Source organism: Papaver somniferum, unplaced genomic scaffold, assembly GCF_003573695.1.
Source record: "Papaver somniferum cultivar HN1 unplaced genomic scaffold, ASM357369v1 unplaced-scaffold_137, whole genome shotgun sequence".
Lineage (NCBI taxonomy): Eukaryota > Viridiplantae > Streptophyta > Magnoliopsida > Ranunculales > Papaveraceae > Papaver > Papaver somniferum.
In genome coordinates this window covers 8,520,283-8,539,778 of record NW_020622934.1, presented here as the reverse complement: position 1 = coordinate 8,539,778, position 19,496 = coordinate 8,520,283, and the positions used below count along the sequence as shown (strand labels likewise).

The 19,496-nt window shown below is 38.4% G+C and overlaps 1 protein-coding gene across 1 annotated transcript; it reads left to right on the top strand.

The window, feature by feature from the left end:
* The first annotated feature begins 12,719 nt into the window (after positions 1-12,719).
* Positions 12,720-13,844, top strand: LOC113335033 (pollen-specific leucine-rich repeat extensin-like protein 3). Its single transcript, XM_026581249.1, has one exon. It carries the CDS (start codon positions 12,896-12,898, stop codon positions 13,529-13,531), a length of 636 nt encoding a protein of 211 aa, XP_026437034.1. The 5' UTR covers positions 12,720-12,895; the 3' UTR covers positions 13,532-13,844.
* The last annotated feature ends 5,652 nt before the right edge of the window (positions 13,845-19,496 follow it).

Here is a 19,496-nt window from a genome sequence, read left to right as displayed (position 1 = left end):
GTTAACATGCTCCGTTCTGTAGGTAATTGATCACAAGAGGATTGAAGTTGTGTTGTGCAGGTGTAATACCCCGATATTCAGCAGTGGTTGGTCGGATGGAATATAAGTAATGGTTTCTTCTTCTCTAACACCGAGGCCTTTTAAGCACAATTGGCTCCAGGGTTGGCAGAAAACTCTGCAGTTAGGCGTGCTCGGGGGGGGAGTAAACCAGGGATGGGTGACCATCTGGGAAGTTTCTGCTAGATTACCACAGCGATGCCAGTTGAAAAACCCACACTGCCGGATAACCGTAGAGGCTAAGTGGGGACGGTATCGGTGGAGGGACAGGTCACTAAAAATTGTATCAGAGCCGACGACGGTTCACCTGCCGATGGTGGGAAGGTACGCTGGACGGGGTTGGTCCAGGTGCTTCTCATGAGGGGCGGGGAACTTCGGAGATCTAGGCTTGTATATATATTCCGGAGCCGAGGACGGCTCCAATTTAAGGTGGTGGTATTGTAATACCCCGATATTCGGTAGTGGTTGGCCGGATGGAATATAAGTAATGGTTTCTTCTTCCCTAACACCGAGACCTTTTCACCACAATTGGCTCCAGAGTTGGCAGAAAACTCTGCAGTTAAGCGTGCTCGGGCAGGAGTAATCCAGGGATGGATGACCATCCGGAAAGTTTCTTCTTGATTACCGCAGCGATGCCCGTTGAAAACCCCACGCAGGGCTAAGTGGGGACTGTATCGGTGGAGGGACGGGTCATTACAACAGGTATTGAAGGCAACAGAAGATTTGAAGACGAAGAAAAATTCTTATTAGTTTTTGTATCTTGCAGATTTAGTGCACAAACCTTGATCCGCTGGGAGGAAACTAGAATCGTTTTTATCTTTGACATACTTGATTGATTTGTTGCGTGTGTTTGAGGGCAAAAAATGGTTCTGCTGTTTTTGGTAACTTTTGGTGAGTTGATGAGAAACGAATTCAAACCCTAGACAATGCACTGCACGAGAGTACTTTTAGATTCGAGAGATCAATTTGTAAGACTCTGGCGTAAACCAAGAAATGGCCGTTCAAGATTCAATCTGGTCACAAAGTGAAGGAGAATGGGTTGATCTTAGGGAGGGAAGCGAAGAAGGTGTTTGAGGTCAGAATGTTGAATTATGAAGGTGTGGTTGTTTATTACTTGTATCAAAATGTGGAACTGGCTTGCAGAATGTAATCTATCAGTTCTTGGTATTTTCTGGATACTTGTGTTGATAACACTTGTCCTGTTTGTTTGAATAGGTTGAAAAACCTATTTATACAAGTCATGTTCGAGCACACCCTGATCTCGTAGGAAGTGGAGGTTATTAAGCAAATGGAGGAGTGGAATTGTGTAAAGAGTGGTGATCACCACGTTTCCACTACGAGGGGAAACTGGTCACGCTTTTACCCATTATCTCATTGTTGTTAACCGTCCGTTCTTTCCTAACATGTTCTCGTAATGGGCGCGTTGCATGCCGCACGTTTTAAACGGCCAAACCAATACCCCAGTGAGCATACCCCAGTTTGTGACATGTTTGATGTCTCGACTAAGTGGGTCGAGTCGTGGGACTCGTCACTTAAATCACCATACAGTGCTTTAAGGTCAAATAATAAATTATTTGTAAAACCGATATTTATAAAGCATTGCTTATAATCGATGTATGTAAAGCATCGCTTTCGAATAAGCATCTGAAAATAATCGATGTGCTAGAAGCATCGCTGTTTTTGAGCTTGTCTAAATTAGTCGCGAGTTGATCATCTTAAAAGAAGAGCACGACCGGACACCTTTTGGCAATCGTTTGGTAGCTCTAGGTATGAGCTACTGCTTGGTCGATCACTTCCTGTAGGAGAGTGGCGGATGGTAGCCATTCTAAAATCCTATCGGTTGATCCAAATTAGATCCGGATCGTTCAAATCGGCTGGCCAAGTTGAGTGGTCGAGAAGATTTGTGGCAGTTAGTGACTGCTGTTAAAGCAGCGCAAAGGGCCATCTTTGGGCGATCGTCCGGGATCGCACAGGTGAGCCGTAGCTCAGTCGATTTTTCCTTGTAGGAGGGGGGTGCCGGTGATCATTGAGGTACCTCATTGATCGCCTAATATTTGATCCAAGCCGTCCGACCAAGCTAGCGAAGTTGGACGGACGAGATAATTTTTGCGGTAGATGTTTGCTGCCGTTGATTTAGGGTTTGGGAACCGTGCGGCCAACCCTAGTTTTGTTAAACGAACCAAAGCGTTGAGCGCTAATTTGAACAGGACGATCGGCCATGTGTGAAGATGAGCCGCCAGTGAGTATGCTGACATCTCCTGGGCCATCTTAAATTATATCTAAGCCATTCGATTCGGCTGGCGAAGATGGGCGGTCGTGATCGATTTGCGACAGTAACATATCGCCCCAAACACCAATTAGGGTTTAGAGACGTCCACATTCACCCTAGTTTTATCAATCGGTTTGACATGTCATTGACTTCCCTTGGGCAAGTCGATCGAGTGGGAATAAAGTTGGGCCGGTGGTGAACTCATGTGCACCTCCTTGATCGTCTGAAACACGATCTAAGCCGTCCAACTAGGCTGGCTAAGTTGGACGGATGGGATGATTTGTGATAATAATATTCTGTCACAGCCCAAAATTTAGGATTTTGAAATAGCGTGTTTGCTCGAGTATGGGCAAACGATTTGATGTTCTCTAGTCTTTCCGTGGACAGGTCGATCGACCAAGAGAGAAGTTGGGCCAAAGGCGAACACGTTGACACCTCTTTGATCGCTTGAGATGCAATCTAATCCGTCCAACTAGGCTGGCTAAGTTGGACGGATGTGATGGGTTTTTGAGACAGTTTTTGTCGGTCTTAGATCGTTTGAGCTTGTTTTATACAGCGCAAACACCCATGTTTGGGTCGGCGTTTGAAGAACTTGTGAATGAGAAAAATAGGACTCGATCGACTAGGGCACTAGTGGGCCCGCCGGTGGTCACTATGGTGATTGCCTAGTTCTGCTAAGAGTAGTCTAAGCTTGTTAAATCGCGATGCCAAATCGTGTGGCTGTTATCATTTTTGAGACTGATATTAACAGTCTAGATTTTCCCTAAGGAATTTAAGCGTGTTCGATCGAGCTAACTTAAAAGTGCGTCGATACAAAATTCTCTTTGTCAGAGACTGATGCAGCCTGTGCGAGTACTTCCATGCCGATCTCAATACTGACATTTCGGGAGACTCATGCTACTCTACTGAGAGTGAACATTTAATCGTCATGTCATGTCAATATTGAAAATTCGTCTGGGAACATAGCATAGGAAAATACTAGGCAAGTCATGAATTAGTGAATAATGCTGGTGGAAGATAAAATTCACAGAATACTTTGGGATTGCTGTTGCACGCACCATTCTGAGTAATTTTCATATATACAGATATATTGAATTGCTCAATACATATGTGAGAGAAGAGGCTTAAGCACTCATTGCTTTTAAATGCCTTTTGTTCTTTTGCAGGATGACAGCACATTAAATACATGGTTTACGATTTTAGCTCTTGAACTAAAAACCACCATCAACAGCGTGACATCGACATCACCTTACAGTTTCTTTTTGGGATCTATTTTGATTGATTGCAAATCTAGAGTTTGATTATTTAGGTAATCAAAGTTTAGATTGATCTAACCAGAAAAAGGAGTTTATTAGTTTAAATAGAAGAGCCTTTGTCAACAACTCACATATTTTTATATCAAAGATTGATTAGAGTGGTTACCAAACAGATTTTTCCTTTGTATCCAAAGGAATTGTTATTCACGTGTGTGACTCTCGAAGTCGAAGGCGCATGGATACTGAGGAATATATGCAGCTAGGGTAGTCTACTTGGTCTCAACTATACGAAGTTGGTATTAGATTTTGTGTAGCGGCTTGATTTTGAGAGTATTCAAAATTGTACAAGGTCCCGGGGGTTTTCTGCATTTGTGGTTTCCTCGTTAATAAAATCTTGTTGTGCCATTTACTTTAATATTTCGTATCATAATTTTTTTATTATAATTAAATTAAATGGCACTTGTACGTGAACCTGTAACACTTGATATTGATCATATAGAGTTTCGGTTTAATACCGTACCTATTATCAAGTGAACACTTCGTTATCGTTTTGTCTCGATATTGAATCCATAGCCAATCACACAAGTGATCTTGTTGTTGTATTGTCTCGATCTCGTATCCATAAACGATCACACGAAGTGTGTATCGAAGTTTTTGTATTGTCTCGACTTTGTCCATAGACGATCACACTTGGTAAAGGACTTATAGGTTGATAAATAAAAGATCATGGTATATTTGGGTACCCTCGTTTTTTCAATTCTAAAATACAGAAAATTAAATCAAAAGTAGAAAATTCAATTAGCAAAGGAGGAAATAACAATTGAGTTTTACAGGCTTCAGACACATATGCTTTTTCCAAAAGTGTAGCTTCATCTCTTGATACCAGAGAGACGGTGTATCTGAGAAATTTTCTAAATGGTGAGATAAACAGGAGAAATCGAAGAATAGAAAATGAAAGGCCTCGACAAGAAAATGTTGTTGAATTTTCTATTTAAATAGAAAGGAGAATTGCAAGAGATGCATGGAAGCAAAGAGAGGGGGATGAAAGAGATGATTCTTGTGTCTGGATGAAAAGTAGCAGAGCAACAGAAAGTGATTCATAGGAGGATGAGAAGATTGAGTGACATGCAAATGGAGAGAGTTTTGTAAGTGAAGATGAGAAAAAAAAAATAAAGAAGAGAGCAAGGAAAGAAGAGGATGCATGGTATGAAAAGTATTTGGCAGAGAAAGTTGATCCTCCAATATTTGCAAGAACTATGAGAGAGCGATTGAATATTGATTCAGGTGGAAAGAAAATTGAGGGAGTTGATGAGAATGAAGATGTTATTGAGGATGATGAGGTCATGGAGGAGGGGGGCGATGATGAGAACAATGAAGACGCTTCTGATGGTTATGGTCGTGCGGCTTCAAGTGGAAGTGAAGACAGTGCACATACTGAAGAAGAGGGTTTTGTAAGCAGCGGGGAGGTTGACTCCGATTAGTCATCTTTTTTTTTTTGATCGGTAAATAATTTGATGCTGGCGAGTTTCGAACTCAGATTATTGGTGTCATCACCCAGTGACTTTACCACTGTACTATAGTGGCACCTGCTCCGATTAGTCATCTTAAGGTTATCACGAAGATCAGAGGTTTTAAGCTTAAAGGTAAGCTTAATGATGGTTAACAAGTTCTTTATTAACATATCTTTCTGATACTTTTTGTTGGTGTTGTGGTCTTTGGTGATCTTTTTGCTCTTTTGGTAAATCCAGACAGCAGTTAAATTACTTTTGTGAAAATAGGTCAGTGGTGATGAATAGTTTCAATGTTATGTTTATAAGTAATTTGGTAGGTATTTTAGTTTGATGTAAGATATGTCTGTTGGAAACAATTTACAAAATCAAAACGGATCTCAAACAGCTGAGTCGCGGACTAGGTCGCTATCTTTAAGGTGTTTCGCGACTCTGCCTCTTGATTGTGTGCTAGCAGTCGATTCTTGTCGAAAACCCTATGGGATAAAACAACTGATAACTCTCTTGTTCGATTTCTCTGCACTGTGAGAAATCGAACCAGCAACAACTCTTCTACACTTGCTCAGAACTCAAAATAGATGAAAAACAATTCAAAAAAAATTATTACGGTCTGGTGAACCAGCAACAACTCTTTCATCTTCTCCAGAAAATGTTCTTTTATAACTCAAAAGAAATTAATACGGTTTTAATGAAAATCGATTTTGCAATTAGTGCTCACTGAAAATCCTCCATAACAGTCACAAAACGGTAACAATATAATTACCAAAAATTAATAGAATTAATTGGAGAATATTAAGTTGAAAAAACCGTTTTTAGAAATCAAGAGTTAAATCTGCAAAAAATCAGTTTCTGAATCACCAGACCTCCCAAGACCCCAAGGTCCCAAGGCCCCTCTCTCCCGGATTTAAATAAATAATATAGATATATAAATATACCTAGTCAAATGCATGGGGTGAGACTTGAACCCAAGTCTATAGTGTGGGATCCCAAAATAATACCACCACACTATTTCTCTAAGTTTGATATAAATTAAAAAACTATGTTTTTGAATATATACATATATCTCCCAACAATCCCCCACTTATATTTTAAAAACATTGAGCAAGTGTTGTATAGTTGTGCATCTGCAAAGGTGCCTTTCGACTTAAACCTCTGCATAGTGTTAAACTTTCTAAGTACCAGGTGACTAGAGTGACTTGCGTCTTGAACTCTAACTAATATTAGATTGTTTAACACACGCAACTATATCTAGAGTAAAGTCCTTAAGTTCGCACATTACGGCCATGTGCTTATCCCCCTTTTTTAACAAATGATCTAGAGAAATGCCCAATTTCTCATAAAAGGCGGCCACACCTTCACATTCGTATAGGTGAGTCTATCAAGAATACTCCTGTTTATCCCACTCTAACTTAAGATCTATAGACATCATTAAGAGTTAAAAACTCATCATGTTTCCCACTTCAGGATATCATGCTATGGGAATGCATGACTCTATCATATCATTTATAACTTCGTCTAGTCCCTTTGAACATATTTCTAGGTTGGGTATCCATTACAAATGACTCAACTTCTAACGGGAAAAAGTCTCATGCTTTTAGAGGTATTCCATACCTTTTCTCTTGCTAATCCTTTCGTCAAAGGATCAGCTAAGTTTCCTTCAGATCTCACATGATCTACTCTAACGCCAGTTGTGAGAAATTCTCTAATTGTATCGTGCTTTCGACGTATCTGTCGATTCTTATTGTTATTATAACAATTCTCTACTACTCTGATAGCTGCAGTACTATTGCAGTGGATCAAAGTGGCTGGTATCGGTTTTTCCCATACTGGAATGTCTGACAACAGACTCTTCATCCATCCTGCCTCTTCACTAGCTGCTGCTAGTGCCATCAATTCAGCATCCGTCGTAGATTGGGCTATAATTGTCTATTTCTTTGATCTCCAAGATACAGCGCCCCTACCAATAGTAAAAACATATCCACTGGTGGCCTTGGAATCATCCGAAAGAGTGTTCCAATCAGCATCGCTAAATCCTTCAAGGACTGCGGGATACCTATTATAGTGTAACCTAGGTTTGTGGTTCTTTTCAGATACCGCATAACCCTCTCAATAGCATCCCAGTGTTCCAAACTAGGATTACTGGTAAACCTGCACAGAACTCCCACTGCATATGCAATGTCTGATCTAGTACAATCAGTTGCATAACGCAGACTTCCAGTTATACTAGCATATTCAGATTGTCTAACACTTTCTCCAGTATTCTTAAACAATTTCAAATTAGGATCAAACGGAGTACAAACAGGTTTACAATCAAAATATTCATACTTCCTCAGAATTTTTTCAATGTAGTGAGATTGATCAAAAGAAATACCACTATCAGTTCTGGTTATTTTGATTCCCAAGATTACACTAGCTTCACCCAAATCTTTCATGTCAAAATTCGAACTAAGCATTATTTTAGTTTCATTGACAATATATAAATTGGAACCAAATATCAACAAATCATCCACATACAAGCAAACAATCACACACACATCATTCTCAGATTTATAATATATGCATTTGTCACCCTCATTTATTCTGAAGTTATTTGAAATCATTAAATTATCAAATTTCTCATGTCATTATTTAGGAGCTTGTTTCAAACCATAAAGAGATTTTTCTAGCTTACATACTTTTTGTTCTTGTCCAGGAATTACAAAACCTTCAGGTTGTTCCATGTAAATTTCCTCTTCTAGTTCACCATTCAAAAAAGCAGTTTTCACATCTATTTGGTGAATAACAAGATTATGAACAGCAGCAACAACAATCAAAACACGTATTGATGTTAATCTAGTAACAGGAGAATAAGTATCAAAAAAGTCTACGTTTTCTCGTTGCCTAAATCCTTTAACAACCAGTCTAGCCTTGTGCTTATCTACTGTTCCATCAGGTTTGAGTTTCTTTTTCAAAACCCATTTACAACCTATAGGCTTACAACCAGGAGGTAAATCTACTATACGCCAAGTTCCATTAGACATGTGAGAATCCCATTCATTATCTACAGCTTCTTGTCAGAAACTAGACTCTGCAGAACTAAACGCCTCTTGTAAATTAGAAGGTTTTTCCTCTATAGCGTAAAATTCAAAATCGGGATCTTTATCTTTTTTCTCAGTGCTAGCTCTTTTACTACGTCTAGGTTCAACTTCAGTGATCCTAGTTTCTTCACTTCTAGGTTCTTCTAATCTAGGTTCAGAATCAGAACTAGGTAAAGAAACACCACTATTACCCCCATTATCTAGATTTAAAAGGAAATCTCTCTTCAAAGAAATCAACATCAATAGATTCAATAATAACCTTATTATTAATATCATAGAACCCATAAGCTTTACTGTTTTGAGCATAACCAATAAAAACACATTCATAAGCTCTACTTTCTAACTTATGTCTTTTAGGATCAGGTTTTCTAACGAAAGCTAAACAACCCCAAACTCTAAAATAAGAGACATTAGGTTTTCTATCTCCAGATTTCATAAGGAGATATCTTGGTTTTATTATTGGGAATGCGATTCAAAACATGGCAAATAGTCAACAAATATTCACCCCACCAATGGGAAGCAGCACCAGAACTAAGCAAACAAGCAACAATAAGTTCAATCAGTGTACGATTCTTTCTTTCAGCTTTTCCATTCATTTGAGGATTATATGGAGCAGTTCTTTCATGTATTATGCCATTAGTTTGATAAATTTCAGTAAAAGGAGCAAAATCATATTCAGTGCCTCTATCACTACGAAACCTCTTAATTTTTCTACCAAATTGATTTTCAATTTCAGCAATAAATATCTTAAATTTTTCAATAGCTTCATTCTTATGGCTCAACAAATAAACATAAGTATAATTAGAACAATCATCAATGAACGTCATGATATACCTCTTGCCATTTCTAGTTAGGATACCTTCATATTCACACAAATCAGAATGTATTAAGTCTAGTAGTTTGGATTCTCTTACAACAGATTTATGTGAAGTTTTGGTTATTTTTGCTTGACTGCAGTATTCACATTTTTCAAATTCATTTTCAGAAAATTCAGGGAGGACACCTAAATTGCTCATGTTATTTACTAACTTTTTACCCAAATGACAAAGCCTACCATGCCAAACATTAAAATTGCAAACCATATAAGCAGAAGATTCAATTTTATTCATAGCATCAACATTAAGCTTAAACATTCCATCAGTAGCATAACCCTTTCCTACAAAACTCTTATTCTTAGTTATAGTGTAAATATCAGACCCAATAGTTTGAAACAACCCAGCCTTGTTGAGAAGATAGCCGGAAACAAAGTTCTTTCTCATTTCTGGAGTGTGAAGGACATCCTTCAGCATGAGTGTCTTCCCAGAAGTAAACTTCAACTCTATCGTACCGGAACCTTTCACCATAGTGCTGTGAGAGTCTCCCAACAACACTTTATTATCCTTGGTTTCAGCATAAGTCTTAAACATGGACCTATCAAAACAACAATGACGCGAAGCACCACTGTCTATCCACCACCCATCGGATCCACCAACCATGTAGAACTCTGGATCAGAGACCATGGCAATTATAACGTCACTCACAGCATTAGCTTTTGCGTTATTCTTTTCCTTGTTAAACCTGCAATTCCTAGCCATGTGGTTTGATTTACCACAGGTATAACAAAGAAACTCAGAATTGGAATTCTGTCCATTTTTCGATGGGTGTTGGTTCTTGTTTTGATTAGGCCTTCCTCCTCCTCTCTTCTGGTTTGGGTTAGGTTTCATATTCTTTTTCTTAGGTTTCAAACTGGGATGAGTCTTATTGTTAGAAACAATGAGAATCTATTCCTTCTTATCTTGTTTCCGAGCTTCTTCCTCAACCCTGAACTTAACAATCAAACTTTCAAGAGAAAATTCTTTAGTCTTGTGACGCAAAGTATTACGAAAATATTTCCAGCTAGGTGGTAACTTGTCAATCATTACAGAAACTTGAAATTGTTCATCACTTTTCATACCTTCGGCCACAATTTCGTGGTAAATTTTTTGAAGTTCATGAGCTTGTGCAACAACTGATTTATCATCCACCATTTGGTATCTCACATACCGGCTCACAACATATTTCTTTGAACCAGCTTCCTCGGTGTCATATTTTTTCTATAATGCATCCCATACATCTTTAGCAGTTTCAAAAGTTGAATAATACTCATATAAATCATCAGATAATGCGTTAAGAATGTAGTTTTTGCAATCGAATTCATTATCGACCCATTTGTCAATGGCCTTCTGTTTCTTCTCAGGAGTTTGAGGAACAACTTCTTTGGCACCACCGGTAGGAGGTGGATTGGTAGCAGCAGCACCAGCATCAGCAGTAGTCTTATCAGCAGCAGGTTCCAGGGTTCCAGGATGAACACTCGACACAATCATATGAAACTTCATCAGTTTGAGATAAAAGAACATCTTCAGCTTCCATCTTCTGAAATGCAACCCTTCAAATTTGAAAGGCTTGTTGGTATCATCAACGCGCTTCTTTTCAACCTCCATAGCAAAATCAAACACCTTAAAATTGTTGGAAACAATTTACAAAATCAAAACGGATCTCAAACAGCTGAGTCGAGGACTAGGTCGCTATCTTTAAGGTGTTTCGCGACTCTGCCTCTTGATTGTGTGCTAGCAGTCGATTCTTGTCGAAAACCCTGTGGGATAAAACAACTGATAACTCTCTTGTTCGATTTCTCTGCATTGTGAGAAATCGAACCAGCAACAACTCTTTCTACACTTGCTCAGAACTCAAAATAGATGAAAAACAATTGTGTTTCATCTTCTCCAGAAACTGTTCTTTTATAACTCAAAGAAATTAATACGGTTTTAATGAAAATCAATTTTGCAATTAGTGCTCAATGAAAATCCTGCATAACAGTCACAAAACGGTAACAATATAATTACCAAAAATTAATAGAATTAATTGGAGAATATTAACTTGAAAAAATCGTTTTTGAAAATCAAGAGTTAAATCTGCAAAAAATCAGTTTCTGAATCACCAGACCTCCCAAGACCCCGCTCTCCCGGATTTAAATAAATAATATAGGTATATAAATGTACCTAGTCAAATGCATGGGATGAGACTTGAACCCAAGTCTATAGTGTGGAAGCCCAAAATAATACCACCACACTATTTCTCTAAATTTAACATAAATTAAAAAACTATGTTTTTAAATATATATATATATATATATATCTCCCAACAATGTCTAATATTGAAAGAAGATTGTTTTGCTTTCGGGCTGTAATCTCACTGGTGTACTAAAAGAGATTTAGGAAGGATTTTAAAATACTTGTAGGTGTTGATCTCAGTTGTAATGAACTTGTTCACTTTCATATGTAATATAATCTTTTTGGCAGCTGTTATAACTTGTAATCAATAAAGAAATGTTAGTAATGGTTGGACAAAATCTTGCGTAAAACTGGTGGATACAAACGATATTATAGACGATCTAGAGAATGAATTTGAGTTTTCTATGAGTGTGATTGAGTTAACGGGTGAAATCGCTTGAAAATTTTCGGTATTACGTGCTTACGTCATGAAGACGAAGTAGAGCTCTCTCTCTTCTTTTGCTAATACGTTGCCTTAGAGCGTCCACAGTGGGAGAGTAAACCCAAATATTTGGTCTTTTGAACAGACGTAGTGGAACGTACTATCGATCAAATTTTGATCAACGACTAAAACCCAGAGTATATTTGGTCTGGGACCAAGACTAAACCCAAATATAGTCGAGCATTGGTATACTTCACGCCCCACCACCAGGCGGACATATAGTGCACGTCCCACATCAGGCGGACGTATATTCCACGCCCCACATCAGGCGTTGGTATAGTCTACGTTCCACATGGGGCGTACTAAAGTCTACGCCCCATTTTTTTTTTTTTTTTAATTTTTGTATGGGGCGGGCATTATACCCCGCCCCATTCTTTGTTTTTAAAACCATTTTAGTGGGGCGGGCTTTATACCTCCGTCCCACTTCTTTCATTTTTTTTTTTTGAATCTACCCAATCAGACGTTGGTATAGTCTACGCCCCACACCAGCCGAACGTATAATGTACGTCTGACTAAATTTAGTCTTTCCACCGTAGCGTCACACACCATACTAAACCCAAAATTTGATCTTTTTTTCCCTCTTTGATCTTTGGTTATACTCGCACCACTGCAGTTGCTCTTACGTCATGAAGACGAAGTAGAGCTCTCTCTCTTCTTTTGCTAATACGTTGCCTTATAAGCATATACACCAGCATGTCGATTAATGGCAAAAGTGATTAGATTCGTAGCACCAGTGTATTAGATTCGTAGAGCCGATATAATTCCCCCACGATATAATTCTCTTCAAACGGGGCGCCACTTTATATAATTCCCCCACGATATTTTATCCCAAAGCAATCTAGCACCAGTGTATTAGATTCATAGAGCCGATCTTGTGGTGGACCAGCATATACACCAGCATGTCGACTAATGGCAAAAGTGACGAAGAAAAAATATGAAAAGAAGAACTCAAAAAGATATAATAGTTGATTTCATTTTAAGTTTTCAACAACACACAACTACAAAAGTATAAAAGAGATGGCAAAGTTCGTCAATATATTTTTTCCCTCTAATAGTTTTTCAACTTTCATGGACCGAAAGTAATGTATTGTACAATGTTTCTGGGTTACAGTGTAACGTAAAAGATTGAACTCCCTTTTCCAAGTTAGGTTCATTTCAAGTGGTGGTGACTTCTTCCTTTTGGTGCGGTCATCATAACGCTCCCACACATAAAATCTCATGTACACATCCCCATTTCTCTTCCTTTCTCTTCCTCTTCACTTTCTCTCTCACCACTTTATTTCATTTCACACTCTCCTCCACCACTACCCAGTTTTTGCCCCCAAAATGGCAAAGACCTTCCAAATTCTACTCTCAATGATGCTTCTTCACTTGATTTACGCTTCTACTGCGAAGGCGGCAAGGCTAACTGTCACGAATAAGGAGCAGATAGAGTGTACGCTGTGTGACGCTTGCGAGAACCCGTGTCAACCACCTATAACTTATGCATCTCCACCACCACCACCAACACCTTCACCACCTCCGCCCACACCAACAAACGATTGTCCACCACCGCCGTCTCAAAGTACTCCAACATATTACTACTCACCGCCACCTCCATCAAATAATCCAACTCCAACTTACACTTACTCTTCACCACCACCACCAGGTCAAGCTATAGGTGGATTAGCCAAACCACCACCTAATGGTTATAGCTTATATCCTGGACCACCACCACCTAATCCGATCGTACCTTACTTTCCATTTTACTATCATGCTCCTCCGCCACCTCAATTCTCTTCAGCAAATTTGATTGCAATCAAAAACTGTTTTTCATTGATATCTATTGTTTCGGTTACTATTTGCTATTTTTAGTAAGTAATTATAGATCTGAAGTTCCCCAAATTACCCCTTCAAGGAAACTTATTTAATCGGCAGCATTTTTAGCATGGAATAGAGCCATGAACGCGATTGAAGCACGGTTTAGGGCTTCAAATTCGTTCTACCACGATGGTGATTATCGATCAAGTGCATAAGAAATCCACGGCTGATGATGTTAGTATTGGTTAGAAACGAATAATCTGTAATTTTCTATATATTTCTTGCCCTTATTGTCATTTAACTGTTATTACACAAATAATGCAAAATTATAGAAAAATTCTTCTTTTGCTGTGGGATTCAACTTTAATTCATCTTTTAGTTATCAAAAAAGTTTCTGTTTTCTCTTCTTTTTGTTGGAACAAAGACAGGAGTGCGTTAGTGGTAGTGGTGGTGGACCTGGTGGTGGTGAGATTAGGTCATTGGTTAGTGAGAGAAAGTGAGTGAAAGAGAGGTGAATCTGATTCTGGAGTGTCGGTCCACTAAAATATGATTTGATGCTCGGGCTGGCTACGGGAGATTAATTGAATTTTTATGAGTTCTAAGAATGCATTTCCTCGTGTCCAAGAGCAGTTGTTGATTAGAGATTTTTCGTGGGGTTGTAGTAATGAGGTTCAGATTCTCGGACTTGTGAAGGATAATTTTTTTAGAAAATAAATATATATACAAATATATTGACAAATTGGTAGATAGTTACTGGGACTAAGGACTTGGCCAATTCTCATGCATATGGTACATTTTATTTATCCTTAACAATTATCGCTCACGGACTCTTATTTTACCAATATAGATTCTCAAAATATTAGTTATAAATCGTAAGCATGTGACATCAAACATTTAAGCAAGCATGCCGCATCAAATAAAATGATAACTAATTAATCAAAATCATTTTTTCGTTTTAAATCAATGCAAAAGTCATAAAAAGAATAAATTAAATTTACCAGACTGACGAAAATCGCCTCCTCCGTTGTCCCAATGTTGGGTTTAGCTCATCATGGTGAAATACCTCTCAAAATATTTTATTATGCTCAATTCGTATTTACAAGAAGAGAAAACAATGAAACAGGAAATCTGCAACAGCGCATATGCGTTACAGACCGACTGTTTCAAGTCTTAACTGTTATGCTGAAGAAAATCGTTACAAACCTGAAGATAAATGTTGCAAACGAGGATGAAGAAACTGTTACAATGAAGATAAACGTTGCAATCCAGTTGAAGAAACTGTTACGACGGATGAATAAACCGTCGCCGTTTCCCTGTTCTTCACGAGCAGCAGGAGCAGCAGCAACAGAGTTCTGAAAACTCTTGATTCACGCCTCCTGAGCTCTCCTATCGACCCCAAACTCTCGACAACCCTTCCAGGACTCATGTAGCTACTATTTATACATTTTAGGCGCATCAAATCTCTCCATTAATTCCTCAAAATCTTCACAGTAAAGGAAAATTATTCTTGGGAATAATTTCCTATTTTTTTCTATGCATGCGTTAATTGTCTTGAAAAATTCCACAATATGTTGATACGCAACCTAGGAGAATATCTGCACTTAATTTCCACAACCCATGCAGCATCTTCACGTAATTTTCTTTCCAAGTTTAACCGATATCTCTTCTTTCCTGTTTTAATCGAGAATCGATTATCTGGCCAAATTTGATCGATCCCAACCACCAAAATATCTTCTTATATACATATCACATATACCCATTAAGTTTCAGCGATTTAATCACCTTAAAACACCTTCAAAAATCGATTGGCAAATCTTCCAGTACATAAAGAAATTTTCCCGCCAAATATTATTTTCAAATTCTTGGAAGAAAGTGACCTCCCCCTAATCCATCCCTGGGGTCCCTTTAGCAATTGGGGTGGAATTAGTAATTTTTCTGGATTCCTCGGGCACATTTCTGGGACGCTTCCGGTGCATTTCTCGGGTGCCTTTAGTACTCTATCATGGGGTATAAAACACCACTTTTTGAGCCAATATCGCCGCAAGAGCTTATTTCTCTAAAAACATCTACAAGAACACAAAATAACACAATAAGTACTTAATCGAGTCTAACAATACAGAAAATTGAGAACAAAATAGACACATAAATGCGTCTATCAAATACCCCCAAACTTATTATTTGCTAGTCCTCGAGCAAATTTATTCTAGAAAGGAAAATCATTTGAACCCCTAGGTGGCCCTAGTGGCGGAGTGTTGTCTCCGGAGGGTTTACCAAAGGTGTACCCACAAAACCAATACTCCAGACCCTAGCTATCTACGCAGAACCTTGGAAAGCACTAAAGAACCTCCTTGGTTGGCATACAATTATTGACTCTAAGAGGAAGAACCCTGATGCGAAATTCCAATTGTTGTACACGAGTTTGCACTCAAGCATACTAAAATTCATATAAGTGACAGAGCTCTACTAAGATAGTTTCACGATGGACATCATACTCGGAGTCAGACTAATCACATGAAAAGATTAAGAAGATGGAAAAAGAAAAATGTAGATGGTTGAAAAGCGAACGGTGTTTCCCATATCTGTCTGAAGGCCTCTGCCAAGATGAACCTAACCTAAATGACTGAGATACCGGTCTGACTAATATTAACACACTGGCATATACAAGGGAACCAGTGGTCAATAACTTAAATCTAGATCAACAAACTGGTAAATATAAGGGAACCAGCAGTTGACTACACATAACAATAACCATTTTTTTTTAACTTAACGGCATGAATAGATCTTTTTGATCCAATCGCATGCTTCTTGTCAACAGATTACACGATAGTTCCCACGGGTCCTGCATTCCACGCTTGCTTAGGCGACGGAAACAGGGAGAACACACGCATATTGCTATCCAAGTGTTAATACTTATTCCGATTGGTCTAACTGGTCCGGTCTTTTTTTTTTTTGGTAACTCAGTCACTCTAATTCACCCTAGCAGTGGTAACAACTTGAATCGTGTTCCCCACCAAATCACTTGAAATAAAAGAAAACTGAAAATAGAAAGTGAAAAGGACTCGACGAGATATGGCGAAACTATCATGTTATTTCTAACACCTGAGCTCTGTGCTTTTATGAATAGACTCTATAGATGTTTCCATCTAGTCAGATTGGTTCCTCAACTCCTACAACCAAAATGCTTCCATCCACTTAGATTGGTTAGTGCCATCCTAAATACGCATAAATTTCTAGGCTCTGGAGTTTATTTATTCATACTGCAACTAAAAAGTTTCTCCCATACCCCCAAACTTAAATCTAACATTGTTCTCAATGTTCTAAAGATGAAATTAAAAGCATGAACAAGGAGAAACTGTTACCATTTGAAGCAAAAGAGATAAGGAAAGATATTACCGTGTTGCATGAGATTGGGTTACCTCCCAAGAAGTGCTAAGTTTAAAGTCTTCAGCCAGACATCGGAAAGGATTAGTCTACTCGAACCATAAAGTAACAGTCGAAATAACTGTGGGTCTTCAAAACGAAATAGAACTGACCAAAGGAAACTACAATAACCCAAGAAAGTGAACAAGGATAACATGCCCTTATCTAGTTTCCTGATTAAGATATTTATATCTAATTGTGGTTCAGGTTCTATGAAAGGGTCTGAATAAAATATTTTCCTCGGATGCATTTCTTCATAGGTTGGATCCAAATTATTAGGTCCTAGAGTCTGGAAAAACTCTAATAAGAACTTAGAATCACAAAATAATAATAACCTAAATAACTGAGGATCCTCTAAGTCAATCAGGTTTGACTTACATAATTGACCACAGTGAGAGTAGTGGTCATTCTTAAGCAAATGTGTCGATTCTAATTTCCTAAAGCATTTAGGTCTAGTCTCACAACTTAATATTCGACACATCTGGAATATAAACGTTCCCACAGTTGGAAGAAAACTATTTGGTGGAAAACAAAGTCAATCTGGGGATCATAGCCTGGGCAAACCACATCAACCAGAGGATGGGTTTCTAACGACTGAAATCCTTCATGGACATCATTAGGCTCGGGAAAATGAGTATGAAGGTAATCTTGTAAAATGGTCGAGGCACAGATATCAAGTCCTAAGTGTAGGGAATTTCTGAGAGTTAAAGGTAAGGCACTAGGGAAGTGATAATCACCCCCAAACTTAGAGTTTTCAGTCTCTCTAGATAGACCTCTAATTATTTCTTGAATTTCCGTATCTTCAGAGTCCTTAAAATATTCAAGAGATTCTTCTAAGTTATTATCAGGTAGTGCATCTTTACTCATCTCTACGGGTCTATCTTCTTCTTCCAAGACTATTGTTTCTAAGTCGCTAGACTCTAAAACAGTATTTTCGAAATGAACCCGTTCCTCTAAACCACTATCGGCTTCGTAATCAAAAGGAAAAACTACATCGTCTAAAACGGTGGTATCCCTAATCAAATCCTCGTCCTTTTGAATAGGTGAATAATCATAAAAATTATTTGGATTTGAACTAGAAATAATATAATCACTATACAGCTCAATTGGATTCCTGACTCCTGATCACTATGCCTACATATTTCAGATTCTTCATTACTGCTATCCTCATCATCATAATACGAAGATGATTGAACCTTATCTAAATAAGTAGTGTCTTTTATTCTAACCTCGTCCTCTAAATTAGGCAAATATTCACTATTTACATCAAGGGTAAAATTGGAAACACTATTTTGGAAATTTAGATCTTTTAGAGAAGTTCTATTCTGGGTCTCTAACAAAAGCTTTTGGGCCGACTCACATGAATTCCTGACGTAATCGTGTATAGAAGGTTCACTCATGGGTGCATTTTGTTTATTCATTTCTAACACAAACCTATTTGTATTCTCAGTTAATTGTTTGAGAGACTCTTCTAGAGGAAGAACATGTACAGAAGGATCATAATAGGGACTAGTTTTTAATAGTTTGATTGTATCCTCTAGAGACGAAGAACTAGTACTATAATCTTCTTGCTCGTAAGACTGATGCATGTGTGGATAGTAATTGGGCTCACCAGGGTATGGCCCATATCCTTCCAAAGGATGGCTTTCCGAACCACTATTCCCAACATGGTCATAAAAATGATGATGTCCATATTCAAATTCAGGTCGATACTCATTGTATTGGCTTCTATCATACCAGTTCGACATTCTTAATTGCAAAGTAATTCTACACAATCACAAACAAGGATGACTCGACCAAATCAAACCTATAGAATCTAGCAAACAAAAAGCATGATGGCTCCACTTAGATTGTTTTCTAGACCAGCTTTTATTCCTTCGAAAAGGAATTCGTTACAATTTGAGCACACCCCTCTGGAATCAATCCAAGCTAATGTAAGTTGAATCGAGGCGAGGGAAGCTCAGTGGAGCTTTGATACCCAAGGCCTCACCGCTATCACAAGGAGGCGCAGTCATGCATTCAACTCACAGAAACCATCATGAACTTTGAGGTGTGCTTAAAGAGCAACCAATATTTTTCGAACGAGTTTCCTATTAAGCTCGTTACCCTATCGGTCTCGTTCTATTCCAAATTTTAAATCTTAGGTTCGCGTTTGGTTTCGTTTGCCTAAGGCGGGCAAGAAGGGAGCGGTGATGAAATCTGAACCCTTATCTTGTATTGGCCAGGCCTTGCTCTTTACTAGGAATTTAAAACAGTCCAAATTCGTCCTCAATCAATGAATCACCTTAAGGAACACAGTAACTCGCTTACAGGAGATTCGCGAGTGTTTCGATGGACTTACCTCCCGTACCAGACGGGGGATGAACCGTTGAAGTCGACTCGGGCCACGACTCCTATGTCATGTACGAACCCGAGGGGCCGAGACGATATAGTAATCGTCTTCCTTCCCTGCACACAGTTTATATAAATTTTTTTTTTTTTTTTAATAATACCCTTCCGTAGGGTTAAAAAAAGAATAAAGTCCAATTGTCCAGAATAAAGTCCAAATAAAAAGTCCAAAAAAATACAAAAATTATGAAAAATAAAGCTTATTTAAAAA